This window comes from Falco punctatus, assembly GCF_963210335.1.
Source record: "Falco punctatus genome assembly, chromosome: 13".
NCBI classification, from domain to species: domain Eukaryota; kingdom Metazoa; phylum Chordata; class Aves; order Falconiformes; family Falconidae; genus Falco; species Falco punctatus.
The window spans coordinates 2,072,290-2,093,096 of record NC_137593.1 but is presented as its reverse complement, the minus strand read 5'-3'; the positions used below and the strand labels follow the sequence as shown (position 1 = coordinate 2,093,096).

At 40.5% G+C, this 20,807-nt stretch overlaps 1 protein-coding gene across 4 annotated transcripts in view; it reads left to right on the top strand.

Moving 5' to 3' along the window:
* VEPH1 (ventricular zone expressed PH domain containing 1) overlaps window positions 1-20,807 on the top strand; it is a 100,808-nt gene that overhangs the window by 729 nt on the left and 79,272 nt on the right. Inside the window, exons 1-3 of one of the 4 annotated variants that reach the window (XM_080410193.1) lie at window positions 94-11,222; window positions 13,803-13,873; window positions 19,799-20,090. In XM_080410193.1, coding sequence (XP_080266319.1) covers window positions 19,953-20,090 — 138 coding nt within the window. In that variant the 5' untranslated portion in view covers window positions 94-11,222; window positions 13,803-13,873; window positions 19,799-19,952. Of the gene's footprint in view, window positions 1-93; window positions 20,091-20,807 lie in introns of those variants that run through there. The other 3 variants (XM_080410192.1, XM_080410190.1, XM_080410191.1) reach the window with 3 other exon arrangements.

Here is a 20,807-nt window from a genome sequence, read left to right as displayed (position 1 = left end):
TAATCTGATTGGTAATGGCAGTTAGTGATCCGCAACACGAGGAAGTCTAGTGAACAATCCTGGGATCTTTGTAGAATATGTACTTTTGGACATGAATATTTTAAAATATTTTGATAGGAAGGAGTGTTGTATAATTTACTGAATTTTTAATATAATTCTACTTTTCATTCTCATATAGGCTCATCATTTCTGTAGTTACTGCAGCCTAGCTAATTAACACAGGGTTGGGAGAATGATTAAAGGAAGGCTCCGGGTATCTGCATTGTTTTAGTTTAATTGCTGCTCAAGTAAAGGTTCAGTGTTGGGTTTGGCAGTTGGGCAGCATTTGTCTGGCACTGAAATTGCCTGTTCACATCCATGAGACCCATCTGTTGCTGAAGGGCAAAAGCATGCAGATTTGTAAAAATGTTAGTAGCTTACAGACTTGTGGAAGGAATAGGTTTTATTACATGCCTTATAACATTTTGGCTGAGGTGCTCAGGTGGTGCCTGTTGTTACAGAGCCTGCTAGCTGGAGTCTTCTCACCTGTGTAGGCAGAATTGGGTCTCATGGCTGATGCAGAGCAGGCTGGAAGGAGCTGGGGCTGCACTGGCAGCAGAGGACTTATTTCCTACACCTCCCCATTGCCTAAAGAAAAGCCTTCTCAGTGTAAGGAACCCATGTGGTACCTAACCCAGAACTGGGTGTGAACATGAAGCATTCAAGGGCAGTAACTGGAGACACCATACAGGTGACTGGAATGGATAAAATAATCTAGAAATGTTCCTCATAACTATGAAGGTGAACAAAATTTGAGACATGAATAATGGAACCTTGAAAGTGTCTGTGCTCTGAGGGCACTGATTGACCTTGATGGTGCTGAGCAGCCTCACCTGGGGCCACCACCCACACCTGCCCTGGGGTCCCAGGTCAGCTGAAGCCGAGTCCCTCAGTCCTGGACAGACCTCAGACCGATGCTGTTAGCAGCTTGGCTCCTGGACGGACCCTTCATACAAGCATGTTATAGCTTGCATCTTGCTCCGTTTCCTGGATGGATTTCAGACATGTGCTTTAGCCTTGTTACCAGTCCTGTCTCTGCCCTTGTTTCCTTTGCTTCTGGCTGGACTCCCTGGGTGTATCTGGGACTTGGTTCGCTGCTTGATGCTCCTGGGACCATTAGTGGCCCATGGTGCATGCACCCAGCTCTGCTGGGTACAGTCAGATGCTGCCACTGAGGGTATTGCCTGTGCTCCTGTGCTCAGATGTCTCGCTGCTCACGGCTTGCCTTGCTCAAGGACACCAAGTAGGGAGGCTTGAATATTTTTACTATTTGAGTCAAAACTCCACGTACCACGAAGTAAATGAAGGTAAGTATGCTGATTAATTACAATATGTTGACTTTGAATGAATTCATGCATTTAAAAATAAGGTTAATCACAAGGAAAAAGGAGTAATGTAGTGATTTATATGTGAGAAAAACACTGTAAAGATGCCTCCAAGATCTTTCCAGCAAACTAGAAAACTTCATCAGAAACAGAGGTTGGTGTTCACATGTTTATCCAAGCTAGCTTCTGTCTCTGTTCCTGAAATGAACGCATCTTCTATGTCACGAACTGCATTTTATGACATCCCCTTAAAAAAAAAAGTGAATAAAGAGAGGATAATGTGGTGAAAGACAGCCAATTATTTCATAAATGTAAACTACATTAAAAAGTGGTGTACAACATTATATATTTATGGATACAATTTTGTTCTACTGTCACATAACAAAATGAATAATACATTAGTCCAAGAACTTGTCATTAAGTGAATTTCTTTGTTGCCTTGCCATTAAAATAAGAAAGTCCTTAGTCTGTATCTATGCATGACATTAACCCTTTTCTGGGAGCATAATGTAGGGTGGGTGAAGGTACTCTTAGACTGCAGATTTTAAGTAGATTTTATAATTTTTAAGGTGAAATAATGCTAGTGAAATTCATCAGAGGTTTGAGGACATTCAGGAAGGCTTTACACATTGGTGGAGGTTTTTTCTGTTAATGAGATGCAATAAATGGAACTGATATTGGATATAATTTAGACAAGAAAATGATGTTCTTTTAAAATCCTCTCTATTGTCAGAGTATCTTTACGGTAACCAGTAGGAAAGAGTTTATTTGCAAGAATTAATGAGAATGTGGAATTGGAGATGATTTATGTAATCATCAGATAACTTCTAGGTAAAGCTGACCATTCTGTTTGATCAGTTTTAACTCTAGAATGTTAATCTTTTTCCTTTTGTCACTGTGTATTCCAATACCAGTATCACACTTGTCTTATTTGTTGTCACATCGTTGAGTCCAGCTGTGACAGCCATGACTTTTCTCTGTAGTGCCTGCTTATATTGTTCTAAAGCCTGATTCTCAAAAATGGTGGATGAAAATATTGGAAAACAATGTGTGGAAAGCTGGATCAGTGTCTACAGAAGTTTACAGATACAGAAGACTTTTGGTGGTGAGTGAGCCAGCAATGTGCTCTTGCAGCGGAGGCAGACAACAGAGCACTGGGCTGCCTTAGGCAGAGCATTGCCTGCTGTTCAAGGGAGGTGATCCTTCCTCTCTGCTCAGTACTGGTGAGATGTGTCTGGAGTGCTGGGTCCAGTGCTGGGCTCCTCAGTATGAGAAATACAGGGATATACTGGAGTGAGTCCAGTGAAGAGGCATGAAGATGATTAGGGGGTGGTACAGAGAGAGAGGCTGAGAGAGCTGAGACTGCTTGCCCTGGTGAAGAGGAGGCCTAGGGAGGTCTTACTGATATATATAAACCTGACGGGGAAGAGTGAAGCAAGACTCCTCTTGGCAATATCCAGTGACAGGGCAGAAGGCAGTTGGTATGAGCAGAGATACAGGCAATTCTAGTTAAATGTAAGGAAAAACTTCTTTACTGTGGGGCAGGTCAAACACCGGAACAGATTGGCCAGAGAGGCTGTGCACTCTGTCCTTGGAGATGTTCAAAGTCCAACTGGAGACGGCCCTGACCAACCTACTCTGGCTCACCCTGCTTTGAGCAGGAGGTTAGTCTAGATAACTACTGGAGGTGCCTTCCCATCTCAGCCATGCTGGCATTCTCTGACTCTGTGAAATGGGCAATGAATAATTAAAAAGAATGAGACTGTTACTCCTATGGTTGAAGTTAAGTTCAAGAATCTGTTGACTTAAGATCTGATGCCTCCTAACAACATCTCCTAAGTTCATGGCATCTACCTCTTGTTTGTTTGGATTTCAATCTTTTTCCATGTCTTTTCTTTCTTTAATTCTTCTCTTTCTGAGAAGAGAGAGGAACAGCTATTTATAGTCTTGAGGGAGGCTAAAGGGGCAATCTGACTTGGCAGTTAGGAGAAAATTACCTTTATGGTTAAAGTCAATTAGACTGGGTATGGGAATTTCAGATCCCAGCCTAAATTCTTTTCTTGTCCCATGAGTCCCGCTGAGAAGGAAAGAAAAAGGGAAACCCTAATACAGTTAGATGGTGATGTAACTGTTTTGGTGTTGAGCCTTCCAGGTGTTCTGCAGGGTTCTCCATGTAGATGTATGTGATGAGTTTGTACCTTTCAAAAGTAAGATTAAACTTATATGAAATACCATTCATCTCAGAATGTGTTAATCTGATTTTTTTTTTCTATTTTCTCCCTAGTGTAATTGACAGCAAAATTGAATCAGTTTACTACTGAGTTGGATTTGAAAGGTGAGCACTGAATTTTCTATTACTTGATTTAATGCAATGTGTACATTTCACTGTTTGGTAAATTCAGACTTGCTGGGGGAAAAAACTGAGAACAATATTTTGGACACAAAGGATCAGATGTTGTCTTATGTTGGAGACTATTGGTTTACATGTTTAGTTTATGAGAGGAAAAATGGTTTCTCTGCAATATGTTTTGAAAATTCAGGGAACTGGTTTCACACTGGAGCCACTGCTTAGCTGTGTGCCGCATCTATGGAGCAGGAGGTTCTGAGGCTAGGGGGAATGCTTAAGGAAAAGACAACAGGTTATAGTGGTACCACCAAAAACCCAACCCTAACCCCACAAACAAACCCCAACTAACAACAAAAAAAAGCCCCAAACCAGAAAACACCCCACAAAAAAACTCCAAACCACAAAGAAACTGAGGAAATGAAAATGTTGTGAGGCAAATTTTGCTCAGGCCCTGGCCTGAGGTTAGGCCACATGAACAGGACATAGAAAAGCACGGGGCACGATGAGTGAAATTGCCAGATGTGACAGATTATGGTGTGAGAAGCTAACAAAAGTTACAGGTATAGGGGAAAGCTGGATTGCACAGCTGGATAAGAGGGGCCATTAGGGAAATGATCAAATCTCACAGATAATTTGGGGGAAGTACCAGCAGCCTTCTGGGGAGGGGACTTTTGCAAAGCCAGCTATATCTAGGCAACTGTGTCTGTAATACTATATAAAACTGAATTTACTTGGATAATGGTAATGGGAATTTTAGTTTTGTGACGAAGAGGCATACACAAGGCAGAGAAGGGGAGGTGAAGAGGATAGCCAAAACAGGACAGGGGGCTGATATACTGTGTGGGCTGGGGGGTACCTGTTGGCAGCCTTGTGCTTGATCGCTACGGCTGGTACAGCATAATAAACTAAACTGGTTGTATTGACCATGCCACAAGAATCAAAGCTTCTTCTGTGGCCAGGAGCTGGGGCAGGGAGGCTTCAGCTGTGCACCATCTCCCTGGGCAGGGAGACAGATTGGTTAGAGAGCATCATCGTACCCTGCTGGTGCCCGGTCCAGGCCTGTGGGCATAGCAGCGACCTGCTGCTCCCTGATGGCACAAGTACCCAGTAGGAGTAGGCTGAGAAATTCCAGAAAGGAGAATCCAGTGGAGATTCAAGGGAGTGTGTGGGGGGTGGAGGGGTGGGAAGAGGACAAGAAAATATGAGAAGAGTGGGAAGCTGAAAGAGATGTTTGCTCTGAAAGGAGGTGTTTGCAAGAGCAAAGAATCATGAAGTCAAACACTGTAACAAAACAGTGATTTGTTGTCCTCTGTTTCTAATGGGGTATGAAGAAGTCTTTGGCTACTGGGTATGTTCCTAATTATGAAGTGTTGAAAAGCTTTGCTTAGGGAAGCAAGATCAGAACAAACATCAGGTGTGCCTAGACCTGATAACTCTTGCCTCAACATAAGGAGGTGGGTTAGGTAATCTCTTGATGATTTTCCAATCCTGCATTTGTATGGTTTCCTGCTCACTTATTTATATAGAGACCCTCTTCTACAAATCTAGCAAGCAAAACTTTGTCCTGGAAAGGCATTTACATAGCCATATTAGTGCTGATATTAATTCACTCAAATAACTTGTCCCCTGAGGTGCTGCCTCTTCTGGTTTTTGTGTTGTGGGTTTTTTTTGGGTTTTTTGGTTGGTTTTTTTTTTTTCCCTGCTGACTGGTTTCCTTAAGCCTCCAAATAACTGCCACTACTTAGCTCTGATGCTGTTACTGAAATTAGAGTTTCTGGTAGAAGTACTATTCCTCTTGTTTGTCTTTCAAAGCATTGCGCTCATCTGTGAAGTATAGTGTTAATGATGGTAAGCTTATTAAGCATCTGAACAGATGTTTTAGTGGTGTTTTTTTTATATACTGTCTGTTACTGTGGCATCTATCCATAGCCAAGAGGAGAACCTGTGCATAAGAAAGGCATGAGCACATTGTATCACATGTACTGCTTCTCTTTCTTGTAAGTTAGCATTAATGCCTGTATTAATTTTAAATGTGGCTCTATGGTACGGATTATCTGGTTTCATTAGTAGCTTCAGAGAGTAGGTGTTTAATATTAATCATCACTGTTAGCCTATAGACTTAATTAGGATGAGAAACAGCTGGATGCTGTGCAGAACGAGTCTTGGCTCCAGATGCTGTCTCTCTCTGCAGCAGGCATGCCCTGATTGCTGAGCTCTTAACTTGTGGCAGCTGAGAACAGCATGTCCTCATCGTTACTTATCAATACTGCCTTTCCTTCCTGCTTCTAGGACCCTTTTAAAGGCTTCTGGCTCTTAACCAGAAACTGGGAGTGTGAGCACCTCTTGGAACAGTCATTTGTAGTCAGGCAGTTTTTCTTGTGTGTGGGAGTAACTGCCTTTGCTCTCCTAGGGTAAGTTTCTTGACTTCTGCTCTCAGGGACAGAATACAAGGATTACTTGGGCTGTCATCAACAGTTTAATTAATTTGTCCTGGCCATCCTTAAAAAAACTTTTGCTTAAGCCAAATGTAGGTTTCAACCCATTTGGGAATTACAAAGTAGAAAAAACACAGAAATCTTAAGAAGTTAAAAATACAGCAGAACTGTTAAAGTACTCCTTAACTTGCAGAGCTTGTAATTCCAGTGGCACAAATCCAGCACTCGATATTCTGCTTGGTACAGTATATAAAAACTGAGCAGTGGAGTTATGCAGCTCAATTAGCACAGTTCATAAACTATGCAGCTCAATTAGAAAGCCTGGTATGTGGAAAACAAAGTGAATGGAAATAGATGCCTGAAGTAATAAAATATGCAGTTCAATTGGAAAATTATGCAGGTGGTTAATGAAAATGTTATCTGATATGCAAAATATGAATGTGAGAGTGCATGTATGCATGTATGTGTATATGTAAAAAAGAGATTGGGCGTGTTTGCAGTCTGGCCATTGCAGCAAGGGAGGCTGGGAAGCATCTGAAGCACTGTCAGATGGACCTACAGTGACATTTGTTTGTTGCCTATGAGTATTTCGGAACTGTCTCCAAAACAGCAGTGGCTATAAAGAAAGGAGTATGCAAACTTTTTCAGATATACTTTATCAACGAGATGACACCTAGATGCACAGCAGATGTTGTCTTTTGTGATGCAGATGAGCCTTTTGGAGCAGTGCAGCTGATAATGAGCTCTGTGTATTGTTACAAGATAGGGCTGCCAGGCAATAACCACCTACAAACCTGACTAACAGCTACGGTGCTGAGGCAGGGTCTAGCTCCTCTGAGACAATGGGTCAAATCTTGTAGTTTTTAGACTTCGTTTGGGGAAAACCTCTTTTAATTTCAGCAGGAGCTTTGACTTTGGTACACAGGATTTGGCCTTTAGAAATAAACAGCTATTCTAAAAGTGTCAAACGAGATTGCTACAGTTTGCCAGTAATTGGAGTATAAGCAATGCTTAGCATGGGGGGAAAAAAAACCCACACTTAGAACAGTTAGAAAATAGCTTTAATAATTAATATGGAATTTGATAGAAATGTTAGGTTGACATCTAACATTTTTTGTTTGGCAATACAGCTTACAATCCTGAATAATCCACTTAGTGTATGAAACTATGCAAGTACACCAAGTATTGGGCTGCTGCCAGTCAAATGCATGGCCCAGATTAGTCCATATAGAAACCAAAGACTGCTTCATAAATGTCTGTGTCATTATTCACTTCTTTGTCTGAGACAGCGAATGGGTACAAGGTAACTTCAGGAAATACCTGCTGGGAGAACAAAAGGCTATAGAACCTTGTAATGACAATAAGAATCTCTCCATTAACTTCACGGGACTTTTGAGAGGCTCTGTTATTTCTGGGGTGAAACATTTCCTCCTCACGGAAAAAAGAAAAAAACAGGATACATTATCTGAAGGGGAAAAAAAATCAAATTGGATATCTGCTATTATGCTAGAGGAAACATTGCTTCCAGGACTAAAATTCTTGGATGAAATTCCTAATATGTATGTAAAAGATGTAGCTGTGAATTAGTGAGCTATATGGCATGTGACAGATAAAAATCTTGCTTACACGGGAAGCATTTTCATGGTCTTCAAGGTATTTGTATACTTGTTGATTCCATCAGAACCAGAGGAATGTTGCCAGGTTTTTAAAATATGAGTGGGTTAGGGAAGCATTCGTCAGTGTCTTGCTTGGCAGGATTTTGAGAAGCATGACTGCACATACTTAAAGGACAATAATAGGTGGTTCCCCATCCTGTGCTGAGTCTAACCTCTGACAGTGCCACCAGATCCTACAGCACAGAACAGCATTTTGCTATGTGAGCTTGTTATTTATTGCAACACAGGCTTGAACTTCAAAATCGGATCATTACCAGTAAAACATGTAAACCATTTGGAGGTACGATCTGTGATTTTTATACTATCCTCCTTGGTTTTCCATGGCTGACTCTTGGCATAGAACAGATTTTTGGCATCGGGAAAGACTGCAGGGATGTAAACCTGTTTTTTAAACCTGTTTTTTCCATTAGTCTTTTATGTTAGTAGGTTGGGAGGGGGTTGGATCTTTATGAATACCCTAAATTAAAGAGACTCCAGCCTGACTATGAAATTAATAGAGCTATCAAAAAACCCACTGTCATTATACAACAATTGTTAATTATTTACAAGCAAACTTCTGCAAGAACAGTATTGTAGCTGTCAGCATTGTTGTTATTAAAATTAAAATGCTGTGTCTGGGTAGACGATAACATGACTCATTTAGGCTAAATGCAATGAATATGGAATATTCTGTTTCTCTTCACCAATTAGTTAGACAACAATAGCATGTCTCTTTCCTAACAAGATGTTTATTTTAAAAAGGCTAACAAAATAAATATTCTCAGTACTTTTTTTAAAAAGGACATGAATTCATTGTAGCTATTATAATGAAAGTTAAAACCAAGTTTTTTTCTAGGGTGACAAAACCTATTTTCATAAAGTAAATTCTCCTTTTTCAGATAGTGGAATGTATGTGAAAATCTTTTTGCCTTATTAGCACAGTATCATGTTTTGCCTTATTGCAGCATACTGTTTACCACATGCATTATATGCTTTAGAGTTGTTCAAGTGCTCTTTGTTGTCTCTGATTGTGTTTCTCTTTCTAAGCAGTCCAGTGGTAATTTCTTGGTTCTCTGTGTAGTTGATGACAGTTTTTATAAACAGCAAGAGGAAAGTCAGAGAACTTTAAGACAACTGCGCTGGGTGGCTTGAGTCAGGCTTCCTGCCATATTCTTTCACATGCCACCTTGCATTAGCTAAGATTTCATTGTCTTAGTGACATTAATGGTTTATAGCAATGAATCTGTCAATGAAAAAGCAGAAGCAGAAGAATTAAGGTATGACTATGTCAGGGTTGTAAAGGGTGATGCTAGCATGTCAAACCTCTGCAGGGAGTATACAGATCGGAAGGGATTGAAGTGCCTAGCTTGGAATGGGCCACATCAATGTCTTGCTCTATGGTAATGCCATCAGTCGTCTTTTCAAAGCTTGTTTGGGTCTCTCTCACTGATCCTTACTATGCTGCCTTATATTGCCCAGCCTGCTGTCTGTCTTGCTTTTCTTACTGACTATACAGATGATTCTGGGAGCAGAGGGCATTCACCTCAGAGTAAGAGTAACCCCTTTCTAATGTCCATTTCGTGACATTAAGAGAACAGGTTGTCTGAGAAGATGGTCAACGCTGTTCTTGCCCTTTCAGCACAGTTATCAGAAAAGCTTTTTCATGTAAATCTTCTGAGGATTGTCATTAGCTACAACTGTAGTTATGTTTGAGTAAGTACAAAACCAGTTTGTGGTTCTATTTTTTCTTCCACATGAAAAATTTGAAGATTTTCAGACACTGCAGGGAAATGTAACTTTCGTTGCTATTAGAAGTCAAAAGTAGGCGTGCAATGGGTGAAGGAGTAGACCTCTTAATTCCTGCTGTACAATGACTTAAGTAGTTAACAGATGCAGAAGTAAAATCCAAGACCCTCATTTATGCTCTCCTGGTTAGACCATGCTGCCTTTTGAAGAATATTTTTTTTTAAACTTCTTGTTTAGAAAATGAGTTTTAGAGTAAGAGTATTTATGTTCTGCTGGCAGCTTGCAAGTTTTTTTACAGCCTTATAGAGGTAGGAAAGAAGCAAGCTGTGTTCTTCATATATTCACTAAGTTGTAAGGAAGATGTAGAGAACGCACAGTTGCATTTTATTTAAGAAAGTCATAGTTGTTTTTTAACATCAGTAAAAGTATGTTCACCCACCATTAATTTTGTGTGTGTTTGTAAAGGCCATGGTGGAATGAACAGGAGCAAAAAAAAGCTATTTGGAGGATTTGCCAACAAAATTGAGGACTCATATGACTGAATGTGTATTCTATGGAGCAGGTTTTTTTAAAACTGTGTCGTTTATAAACTCTTTCTGTGTTGCAAAAGGACAAAAGCCCTAACAAGAACGGTGCAAACATGCCTATTCATTATCTTTCAGCAAACAGTCTGGTTTTTTCTTGCAGCAGCTGGTTAGGAGTGCTTGGCCTTACACTTTGCTGTTCTGTGTGTTGGTTCATTTGATATTACTTTGGCTGTTAATAAAAAAATGTCTGCTGGGACACTCCCAGTGTGGGTTTGCTCCTGTGCTCTCCTAGGAGAGGAGGTCATAGCCAGTATCAGTTCCATTAGGATCCTTCAGGTCGCTGCATAGGGTAGGATTTAGTTGTGGTTGATTTGTTGGAAAGGAAAGTTAAGGGGAAAAGTATACAGATGTGCTTAATGTGGAAGGAAAGCATGTTCAGCTTGCATGGAGAAAGCTGCCAGAATGATTTAGAAATCATTTCTCTGCTAGAGCTGCCAAGCTTTGGAGGTGTTCAGGTAGGTCTTGGGCACTGGTTCCACCTGGGCAGTTATGCTTTCTAAGGGCTGGCTGGAGCTCTACAATTTGGTGAGGTGCAACGGGTGTCAACTGAAAGGATGCATTTCCTCCAGTGTCCTTGATTTTTCTTTTGGCTAATCTTCCTGCAAAGACACTGAAAGGGTCCGGCCTTCTCACCAGCTTCTGAGAAGAGGCCCCATAAGTAATATTAACTTCTGCAATTTCCTCGTTACTCTTAAGCAAGTTATTAATTAACTGAATGTAACCACTGGCTGTTGATAAATCCTCTTAACTAATTCAAATTCCATATCAAGCTCCGAGCATTTTCACTCAAGCTGCTGCTGAAGTTAAGCTTTGTGAAGAATTAGTTCTGATCTGTTTTTGAGTGCTGGAGTTGGGGAAAACGGAGAGAAGATATTTGTTTGCTTGATTCCACATGACAACTCCAGGGTAACTGAATAGACTGTACGGTTGGTTTGACAAGGCTGTGCACCGAGCCAGCAGCCTCGCATACCAGAGACGGGGGATGGAAGGGGGACTGACAACTGTAATGGATTTTTATCAGAATTTCTCTAAAGAGCGACAATTTGCCTTCAATTATTAATGTTTTTCAGAGATTTTTCTTCTGAGAGGTATGAATAACTAACTTAAATATGCATTCATTTAACACTTTCAATAATGAATAAATTACTGCATGGAAAGAAGTTGAGTAGCAGATCCAAATATTAAATAATGGAAGAGGTTTTTGAGAGTGTAGGAAATGTAGTCATTAATAGTGCGACTGTTACTGGTTTTTCTGTGAATGCAGTGTGGTTATTATATGTATAAATGTATTACAGTTATGTTTGTGAAAAACATTCTAAGGTAGCTTGAAGTACCACAGAAAGAAAAAGCAGTGCTTGTGTATGTGGTGTGTGACAGCATGTACATTAATCCTGCAGTGTTCTTGATTCATCCTGGGGCATCAAATGCATTTCACTTTCCTCGCTGTGCTCAGGAGGCACTTTGTGCCCTGTGCGGTAGCGTTATTGCCTTACGTTAGGGGAACTTTGAAAATGCAGGCAGGCTAGGGAACTGTTGGCCCTATTAAAATGTGCTGAAGAGAAACTAGAGAGAATTGCCAGGTACTTGGGAGGAACCTTAGGGCGTTCAGTGATTGTTTGGTGACTGCTGTTTCAGGAGACTTTGAGGGACAGTGACTTTTGCATTCATTTATTGCTTCTAGCCCAATTTTTACTTCAAGTGGCATTCTTAGAGACCCTATCCTGTAGTCCCTCATGCTCTGTTCTGTTCAGTCTTTCACTGTCTTTAGGCAGAAATACACATTTATATATTTTGTAAAATTTTATAACAAGTTCTTTTTCTGTAACATCACTACAGTCTTGACAATTTGTCAGAGATATGAAAGCTTGTTGAGCAACACTTGAAAATGACCAGCTTTTGACAGCATAACCATGACAATGAGTGCATTGGTATTTGTTATATGAAGCAGTTTATTCCGTATTAGCAGTGTGGTGTTTGTTTTAGCATAATATTTTAATATCATGAAGATATTTAGAAATGTAATTCTTACAAAGCTATCTCATTGATGTTAGAAAATACTGAGTCTTGTGAAGTGTTACAGCATTCGTGTGTTCTGAAACAACAGTCAGATATAAACCTTTGATTTGTCATACACTGAAAATTGTAGAAAAATCTCTTGGCAGCACATAGGTTATCAAGTAGGTATATCTACATTGAAAAAAAAATATGGTCAAGTTATAAACTCTTTGCAAAAGTAGCACTTTTCAAGTTCATAAGTACATTCTTACCACTTCGCATCACTTGGGTTCTGCATGGACTGGTGCAGCCAAAATTGCCCTGGAGATCTGTGAAATCTCGTTCATTTAAAGCAGCATCTGACCTATAAAACCTACTGAATAAGCCAACTCGTTGCAGGGGAGAATATTTACATGCTGGTTTTCAGTGTTCTTCCTAGACATGTACTTAATTCAAACTGCAGATAGTAGTATAGCCTTGCAGTTCTGGTAGAAGTGATGGATCTTAAAAAGAGCCTGTATAATTCCTCCGATTGTTTTGCAGTTGCCTCCAATAAGATTACTGCTTCCTTGTGTATAAGAACTGGATGTTGAGAGCAAGTCAGTTCACAGCTCCCAGGACTGCAGCAAGGTGTTTCACTAGCAAAAAAACATTTTTAACCCTAGTCTAATTAGTAGACTCCATAATTTATTGTTTCATCATCTGGTCCAGCTCAGCATCTATGGGATTTCTAGATGACATGAAGTGTGGAAACCTGTCATGACAGAAAAAAACAGAGAGGCTTGTAGGAAACAATGGCTGTCTTGTGGGAAGAGTTTAAATATATGCAGCTGATCCCATGGGAACTGCTGTAGTCTATTCACCCTGTGTGAAAATGATGCTCTTTCAATATAATCTTTAATCCTTTTCTTTCACTGAAAAATGTGAGAACTTAATTTAAAAGTTTTGAAAGAGTGCTCTATTTTACTGAGTAAATGCTTTTCAAACATAAAAATAAATCGAGTCATTAGTGTAACATGGAGGGGAAGGAAAAAGGTTCTCTGAAATATCTTGCAGTATTCTGTCCATAAATTGCATATGTGAATATTCTTGGGAAAGTTTCAGGCTGAAAATAACTAGGAAATGTATCTAGGCTTTCTTTTTTTTTTTTTTCCTGTATGAGCGCGTGTGGGGAAGGAAGAAGTATCCAGCAGTCCTGGAGATACTACAAACTTCTGTAACTGTTTGAGACATACTTTTTCTCATTCCACAAAACAGATGTTTCCTGTGAAATGGGGGAGAAGGATTTCAAGAAAAGGGAATCCTATCATATATGCACAGAATAGAAGTTTGCTTTGAAGTTAGTTCTAATCTTTTTCTTATTCATGGAAAAGTAAAATAAAGCTAAATATGCAGTTGTTGAAAAAATTTGTCCCCACCCCCAGAGAGAATGTAAATCTAAACCTTGCTTTGTTCAATCCATGCGTGTGTGAATAATGTCACAAACACCCACAGGGTTTAGTAGAGCTGCTGTCCTGTTGGCTTTTTATGGGACCATGTCCTAAATATTAAACCCTGTTTTGTGAAATACACAATTGTATTCCTGGATGTATCATGCAGCATATATTTTATAGTCTGCACACAAGAGTGCTGAAAAGGCAGAGAGTTACTAATACTATTTTGCTTTCCTATAGTCTCTTTCATCCAAGGCATCCAAAGCACTTCATGCAACCCAGAGTATTAAGCATGGCAACATGTCTGCGAGGTAAGAATTTTTTTTTTATTATTTTATTTTCCTTTTTATAGATAGAGTAGTCAAAGCATTGGGCTATGATTTGCCCAAGATTGGTGTGATAAAGCAAGACCTCTGGCCTCCCAGTCCTTTAACACAAGTGTCCCTGTTTAAGGACAATTCTCAGATGGCCTTCCTCTCCTGTGTCATTTACTTGATACTTAAATCCAAGTTACTTTTTTGAACCGGGTGCTCAGTTTATAACTTTTAGATTTCTTTCTTTAATATTTCAGAAAATGAACGTTACCTTTTGTTTATCAAAAAGCTGTGGTGCCTGTGGTAGTTTGGACCTTCAGTGCAGAATAAGAAACACCAGCTGGAAGTGCTCCAGCCAGGAGCTGTGCTGCAGCATTTGAGAGACATGCATGGTGCCCATGGCAAACAGAGTGTTAGAGGAGAGCGGGGTCTGGGAAGTGCTAAATGAATCTTGGATTTGCTGGGGAGCCCTGGCTGTGTGCTGGGTTTGGAGTATCATCTGTCTTCAGTGTGACTCCAGCAAGAGGATTGTTTGTGCTTGCAGCCTGTTGTCTCCTAATGTATTCAACTGCAACTGGCCGGTGGCTTTGAGCACGCAGGGACCATCCCCGACAGCAGTGGGTGCTGCGTTTTGCTGCAGGGGGTGAGTTAGCTCAGGACTTACAGCATTTCAGAAGGAGGTACTATTATGTAACTTCATGTACATGATCAGCTCAACGGTATAGTAAGGTTTTAATTGTGTCTTGCCTTGCAGTGAGCAAACTAGAAGATACTACGAGGTTCACTTAACATGAATTCTAGGTGGCTTGCATTTCCTAAAATTCCTTAAATATAGTGAGGGTTTTCTCGATTTATGTTGCTTAGCATGGAAATAGATCAGCAATATTATTGCACTGTTCTTTGGGGGTTGCTTTTTTGGTTTCAGTGAGATAGCACCATCTGGTAAAATCAAGTAACCATACTTACATTTCAAGTCTTTTGAAAGTTAAGGAAATTATTCTAACTTCTTTAAATTTACAGTGAAGGAAATTCACAAAATTTTTTCCTCTCCCCTTCCTCTTTGATTTAACAGATTTTTTTTTTCTTTCTTTTTTCTTGTCCTTCTAATGTCATTCTGCAGAATCTGAGTTCCTGATAAACTGTAAGACTCAGTCTTCTAGCTCAAAGTTCAATTGGCTTTTGGATGCCCTTAGGTCCAACTGCCCTTTTACATGGAATTTTTATTGTTAATCTTCTATTATTGGGGGAATTATTTTGCAAACAAACCAATTCAATTGCTTCAAGCTCTGAAACCTGTCAGGCTAGCTTTTATTCTGATTGCTTCTGATAAGGAGCTTTGGTAAAAATGCTGTGCCTCCAGCAAGTTGAGTTGGAGGGGAACAGCTTCAAGGTCCCGGGAATGTAGGGCTTTTTCAGCTTGTCATGAAAAGGGGAACTAGGTGTTGAAAATCACAATCAAAACTTTGAATTAGGTGTGGGACTGCACTATGAACCAGTGGAAGTGGCCTGTGTTATGAGCTAAGTCTTTTTTTTTTCCCTTCATAATGGTGACTTGAAGTTGCTTACAAGAGCTGGAGTCACTGCTTTGTTTCTGACGTTTTTGACCATAGGAAGGTACGGGTTCCTGCTGTGAAGCCCCACAGACAGTGTGCCAGTGGGGAGCCTTGCAGGGTGTACAGGCTTTGGCGAGACCCTTTGCCTTTGTGCCATTGCTTGTGTACATGGGACACAAATAGAAGTCTGATCCATCTCAGGCACTGGTCTGACAGATACAGTGATCTATCTAAATCTACAATCCTATCTAAATGAAAAGATACTGATAGGTGATGTGGAGTCAAGGTCATAAGACATCTCAGGAACCATATTCTGAAGCAGTTTTATCATCCAACCTGACCTCTTTTTAAAAACAAATTTTAAATAAATGACATGTGTATCATGTTTTTCCTTTTTTCAGTGCCAGCTAGCTATTAGTAGGGAGCAGTGCAATCTTGTAGTGAGCAAGGAGATGCTTAAGGGACAATTCTTTCCTTTTAAGACCTATACAAGAAAAGTATTTTCAGCACTGTTACACAATGTAACTATTAAGAAGATTTGCTATAATTCCATTTCAAAGAGCTTATAGTAAGTAAATGTTTTTCTGTATTGTCATTAGTAATGTCTATAAAACTTAGGTGAAAAGTGTCTGTTCATCAGGTAGAGAACAGGGCCTTTCTGAGAAACTTTTTCTGCAGAAGCACATCGAACAGAATGTAATTTTCAAAAGGCTAAGAAGGGGCCACTGTATTTCAGCACAGCTGATCAAATGGAGGGTTCAGCTTCGTTCCTCAAGCGTTTTCCCAAATTTTGTGTGCAGAGTTTGTTGTGCTACTTACAAGAGTAATGTCAAAAGCCAAAGCAAACTTCAGACCCTCTTTTGTATTAATGTAAAGTGTTACAGAATGATAGCATTTATTCCTCTGGACAGAAAATCTCTTCTGTAGCAAGTTTGTTCACTTGTCCTTTTTCTTTCAGCGTGAGCTTACTGAGGGTTTTTTTTTTTTATGTTCTTCCCAGGGAAGGATAGCTTTCCACTAACACAGAGAGTTCTGTTTTTCTCTATTAAAAACAACTGCCCTCAAGTGGACTAGGCTTTGTATTTTGTCCTACAAACAGAGCATTTCATTCAGAGATAAGGCCTCTCTCCATTTAGGTTCCTTTAGTCACCTGACGAAGCCCTTGTAACTTTTAGGCTGCTTTAGTCTGCATTCCTGAAATGCCTTACTGCTGGCACTACAATTAACAGCTTCAGGTTCACTGCTTGCCACCTGATTCCCCAGCTTTCCACTTGCTGTGCCCTTGGATGCTGCCTGGGGTAGCAGGAGAGCAAAACAAATGGTCAGGCTTTGCTTCCCAAGAACACAAGCACCTGTAACCATCATTGAGGGTGTCATGGAATCGTGAACAGGTAAAAAAAATCAGCTTGTGTCTGTGGCTTTTTGAACTTGTATTTTGAATTTGAGAATTGCTGAGTATGGGTATGATGAGCCCAGTCTCCCTCATACTTAACAGCATCCCCTTCAGTTTGGTGCCTAGTGATTTATGCCACAGCAATTGTCAGGAAGATCTAGCCTTTTGTGCTTTGGGGTTTGCTATCTTGCTAGCTCTTTTCTGCTCTTGTCTTGTTGCAAATTATCAAACTTAAGTCTGGTGTAGAAATATTGATAGATTTGGGGAAATTTAAAAAAAAACAACCTACAACTGGACTTATTTACAGGTTAAGTGCAAGGTGCTGTCTAGGTTATTAAAATAGAAGTTGTTTCATTGAGTCATTCCCAGAAGGTTCTCAGTGTTTTGCATTGGTTTGGCCTTTTATTTGACTTTTTGTGTTCCCCCTCCCTACCCTAAAAAAAAAGCATAAAAGAGTAACAGTGATTAAGGGTACTTCGTATCTCAAAAAATAAGTTTTACTGATCTAGTTTGTGACAACGTAGTACTTCGTTCATCAGCTTGAGAGAAGAACCTACAGGAGCTGGCTGTAAATCCACGTGGGCCATCTAGAAAGTGTGCTTGACAGATCTCTTCCTAGCCTCAAAATCGGTAAATATTCTGTATTAGATGAATAAATGAAGACAGAGGGGAAGTTTTTGTTTGTGACATAATGTGTATTTTACTACATGTTCTCATGTCAAACTATGCCTGGGTTAGATACACATCTCACAGAGCTTCCTGCAGGCCACCACGTGCTCCAGCAGGCAGGCAGCAGCGGGCAGGAGCTCTTCTCTGCCTGACCCGATTGGCGTGTGCCGTCGGGGTGGCTGTGGCTGTACACTTCTATAGCAGCTCCACCTAACGCAAGACTGTGTGGAAAAAGTGATGTTTGAGTCCTTAACTTTTCACACTTACTCAGCTTCTTATGCACTCTGTCCAGATTATGACTATTTTTCATAAGATTCCCTTTTCCACTGTGCTTTACTTGAGCTAATATATGCCAAATCTGAGGCATTTCTCCTTCCTCTACGTAAAGCTACAGGGAAATTTTACTCACTGAAAACACAGACTAGATCATTTAAGCGATGTGCACAAAGGCAGACTGATCCAGTTCTAGCAACTGCTTTTCCAATGTGTAATGTTTGAAGCCAACTCAAACTCTCAGATTAATGACTATCATATTTAGTGTATGTGTACCTTAATGTCATAATTCTGTCAGCTGGGTAGTCATGGATCTGTTGTATTCCTGCAAAGACATGCACTAGTGGCTGAAACTTTCAGATCATTGCATACCTAAATGTGAAGAACATACATATATACACATACGTAAATGTAAAGGACATAAATATATGTTTACTTCAGTTCAGAAAGACATTTTGATTCACGGAACAGCAACTAACGATAGACTGCTGTGCAGTTGCTCTGACGCTGTGTTTGTCTCCACACGCTTCGTTACAGAGAAAATACTGGTGATGTGGAAGGTGTTAGTGTTGAAGCGGTGAGCATGTTCATTTGTGTACCAAAAGATTGCTAACACAGATGTAGTTAAAGCTCAAGGGAGCTTGAGGTGACCATTGAGCAGTGCTTGTTTGGTGTGAGGTTGTTGAGCTGTGCAGCAGCTTCCCGGGGCACAGAGGCATTCAAGTTTTTAACCTCTCCTTTCTTGTGCATCTGAGCTTACTCAGGGCCATGGCACTGTCTTTGCGTTCCCTTTGGCTGGCAGAAGCTCAGTATGCTTCTGGCCAGCGCGGCTGCTGAGTGCTGGTGAATGTCCTCTGTAGTTCCCCCTTTCTCAGCAGGGGCTTGCACAGCAGGCTGTTCTATCGCCCCGCTTCCCTTGCAGCTCTGCCTGAAATGCTAGCAGCCCGTGGAGCTCTGCACTTAGAGACACATTTTGGGGCTGAGAAACTGTGGCTTGTGGGTTTCTTTGTCATTGTGACTAGTGTTGGTAGGAAAGGATGGAAGAAGTGCAGTGCAATTGGGAGCTGAGGGAGGAGGCATTGCCCTTGTTGTGTTCCTACTGGTAAGGGCCATCATGGAGACCCCTGGGAGACTCAAGGATAGACATTTTTCTTGGAAAAAATGGCAAAGTCCAGGGAGGGTGTCCAAGCCCTACGGGATGTTCTGGACTTGAAGGATCCTGTGCTGTCGGTCCCTTTGTCATGTGCAATGAGGCTGGGCCTGAAGACCCTCACTTCAAAGGTATATGTAGCATGACGCAAGTTCTGGCAGGCTTGGAATAACAAGTAGTGCTTCTGAAATGTGGAAGGAACAAACTCCTATAATTAAGGCAAATGTCTCTTCAGCAGATGCTTTAAACACCAGAGTTTTGGGGCACAAGGACAGGACTGTCCTCTTTCACAAGTGTGTGTGTGGTGCTGAGCCCAGCCCCACTTGACTCTGCTTCTATTAAATTCCCCAGCCAAGAAGTGCATAGTTTCAACTCAGCCAAGTGTTTGTTTTACATGAGTTGAAAAGACTGCAGGGATCATTTTGGCAACAAAACTGACTGTTTTTCTAAACAAAAATCATTATCTTCTTGATCTTGCTAGTAGTGTATTTCTGGAGTCAAGACACAACAACTCAGAAAACAAATGATGTGGCTTCACCCACCTCCTCTAGCTCTGCTCTGCTACTGACCACAGAAAAGCGGTTTGTAATCCTTATGAGTTAGTCCAGTCACCTTCCTGCTCAGGTAATATGCAGTGAAATGAGAAAAAGGTGGGTTTATTTATTTAGTTATGTATTGTTTAGCTAATTTTAAGCTATTTAGTGTTTGAGGGCAAAAGGTCCTTCAACATGCAGTTTGTGGTACTTGCTTAAGGACATACTTGGATCAGGGGATCCTGTATCTAAAAAATCTTAGTTAAACTGGAAGGTGACGGTTAATGCATTTGCTAATTCTACTTCCCCCCCTGCCCCCCCCCCCCCCTTTTTTTTTTTTTTTTCATTTAGATTGGTGCCAAGGAACTCTTGAAATATGCCCCGGATTTATTCTTTGTATTAAATTGATCACTAGTCTGCAGGACTGTTTCTATTCTGTCCACATCTGAGTTGTTCATGCACATGGTGCATGCAGAGGTTTGGCTGAGCAGCAGCAAACACAGCCATGCATCATCTGTTTGGGCTGGTTTTGGCACAGAAGGACCTTTCACGTGCAGGGGATCTTTTCTCCTTAGACGATGCTGAAATTGAAGGAAGCCTCTCAGAAGCTCTTGAGCAAATAAGAGTAATTAGTTCGTCTCTGGTAAGTGAAACACTCTCCTTAATTTTTCATGAGATCAAATGTACTGTATAAATAAAATATTAAAAACAGGGGCATGCACAATAGAACTTTCTAAAAAACTCAAGAACACCAGGCAAAGTGTAAGGTTTTAAAATTTGGTAATCAAATCTAGTTCCGACTGTCTGGAATTCCTTTAAAGATATTGCAATTTCCTCTTTATCATATTTTTTTATTAAATAGATATTTAAGGCATATTAAAGATTAACAGGAGGTTACAGGTATGTTGTATGTATAGTGTGTATTCTGTTTGCAGCAGAAAGTTTTCTGTATGATGGTAGGCTCATGGGTTTTGATAAAGTCCTTAAAAGTGCTGTCCAAGAAAAAAAAAACAACAAAACAAATCTCTTTAACTTTCTTTCTTCCAGTCTGCTGAAGGGAAGGGAAAATGTTTTTTGAGCCTTAGGATATTCAGTTAGCCACGCATATGTGTTCTCACAACCGCTTTTCTGGCACGTCATATAGCGTGTGAATTTAGAAATCAGTTTTGGCAACATGCAAACCTCTGACTCTCAGAGCATTCATCATGGCATTGCCGGTTGCATCAAGAACAGCCTCATCTATCAGGACAGCTGCTGTGCTGTGTGGCTTTTCTCTTTGGTCCATTTCTTTGACATCAATTACATTTGCAGTCTTTCAGAATATTAATCAAGATATTTTGGCCATTGCCACTGCTGTCTG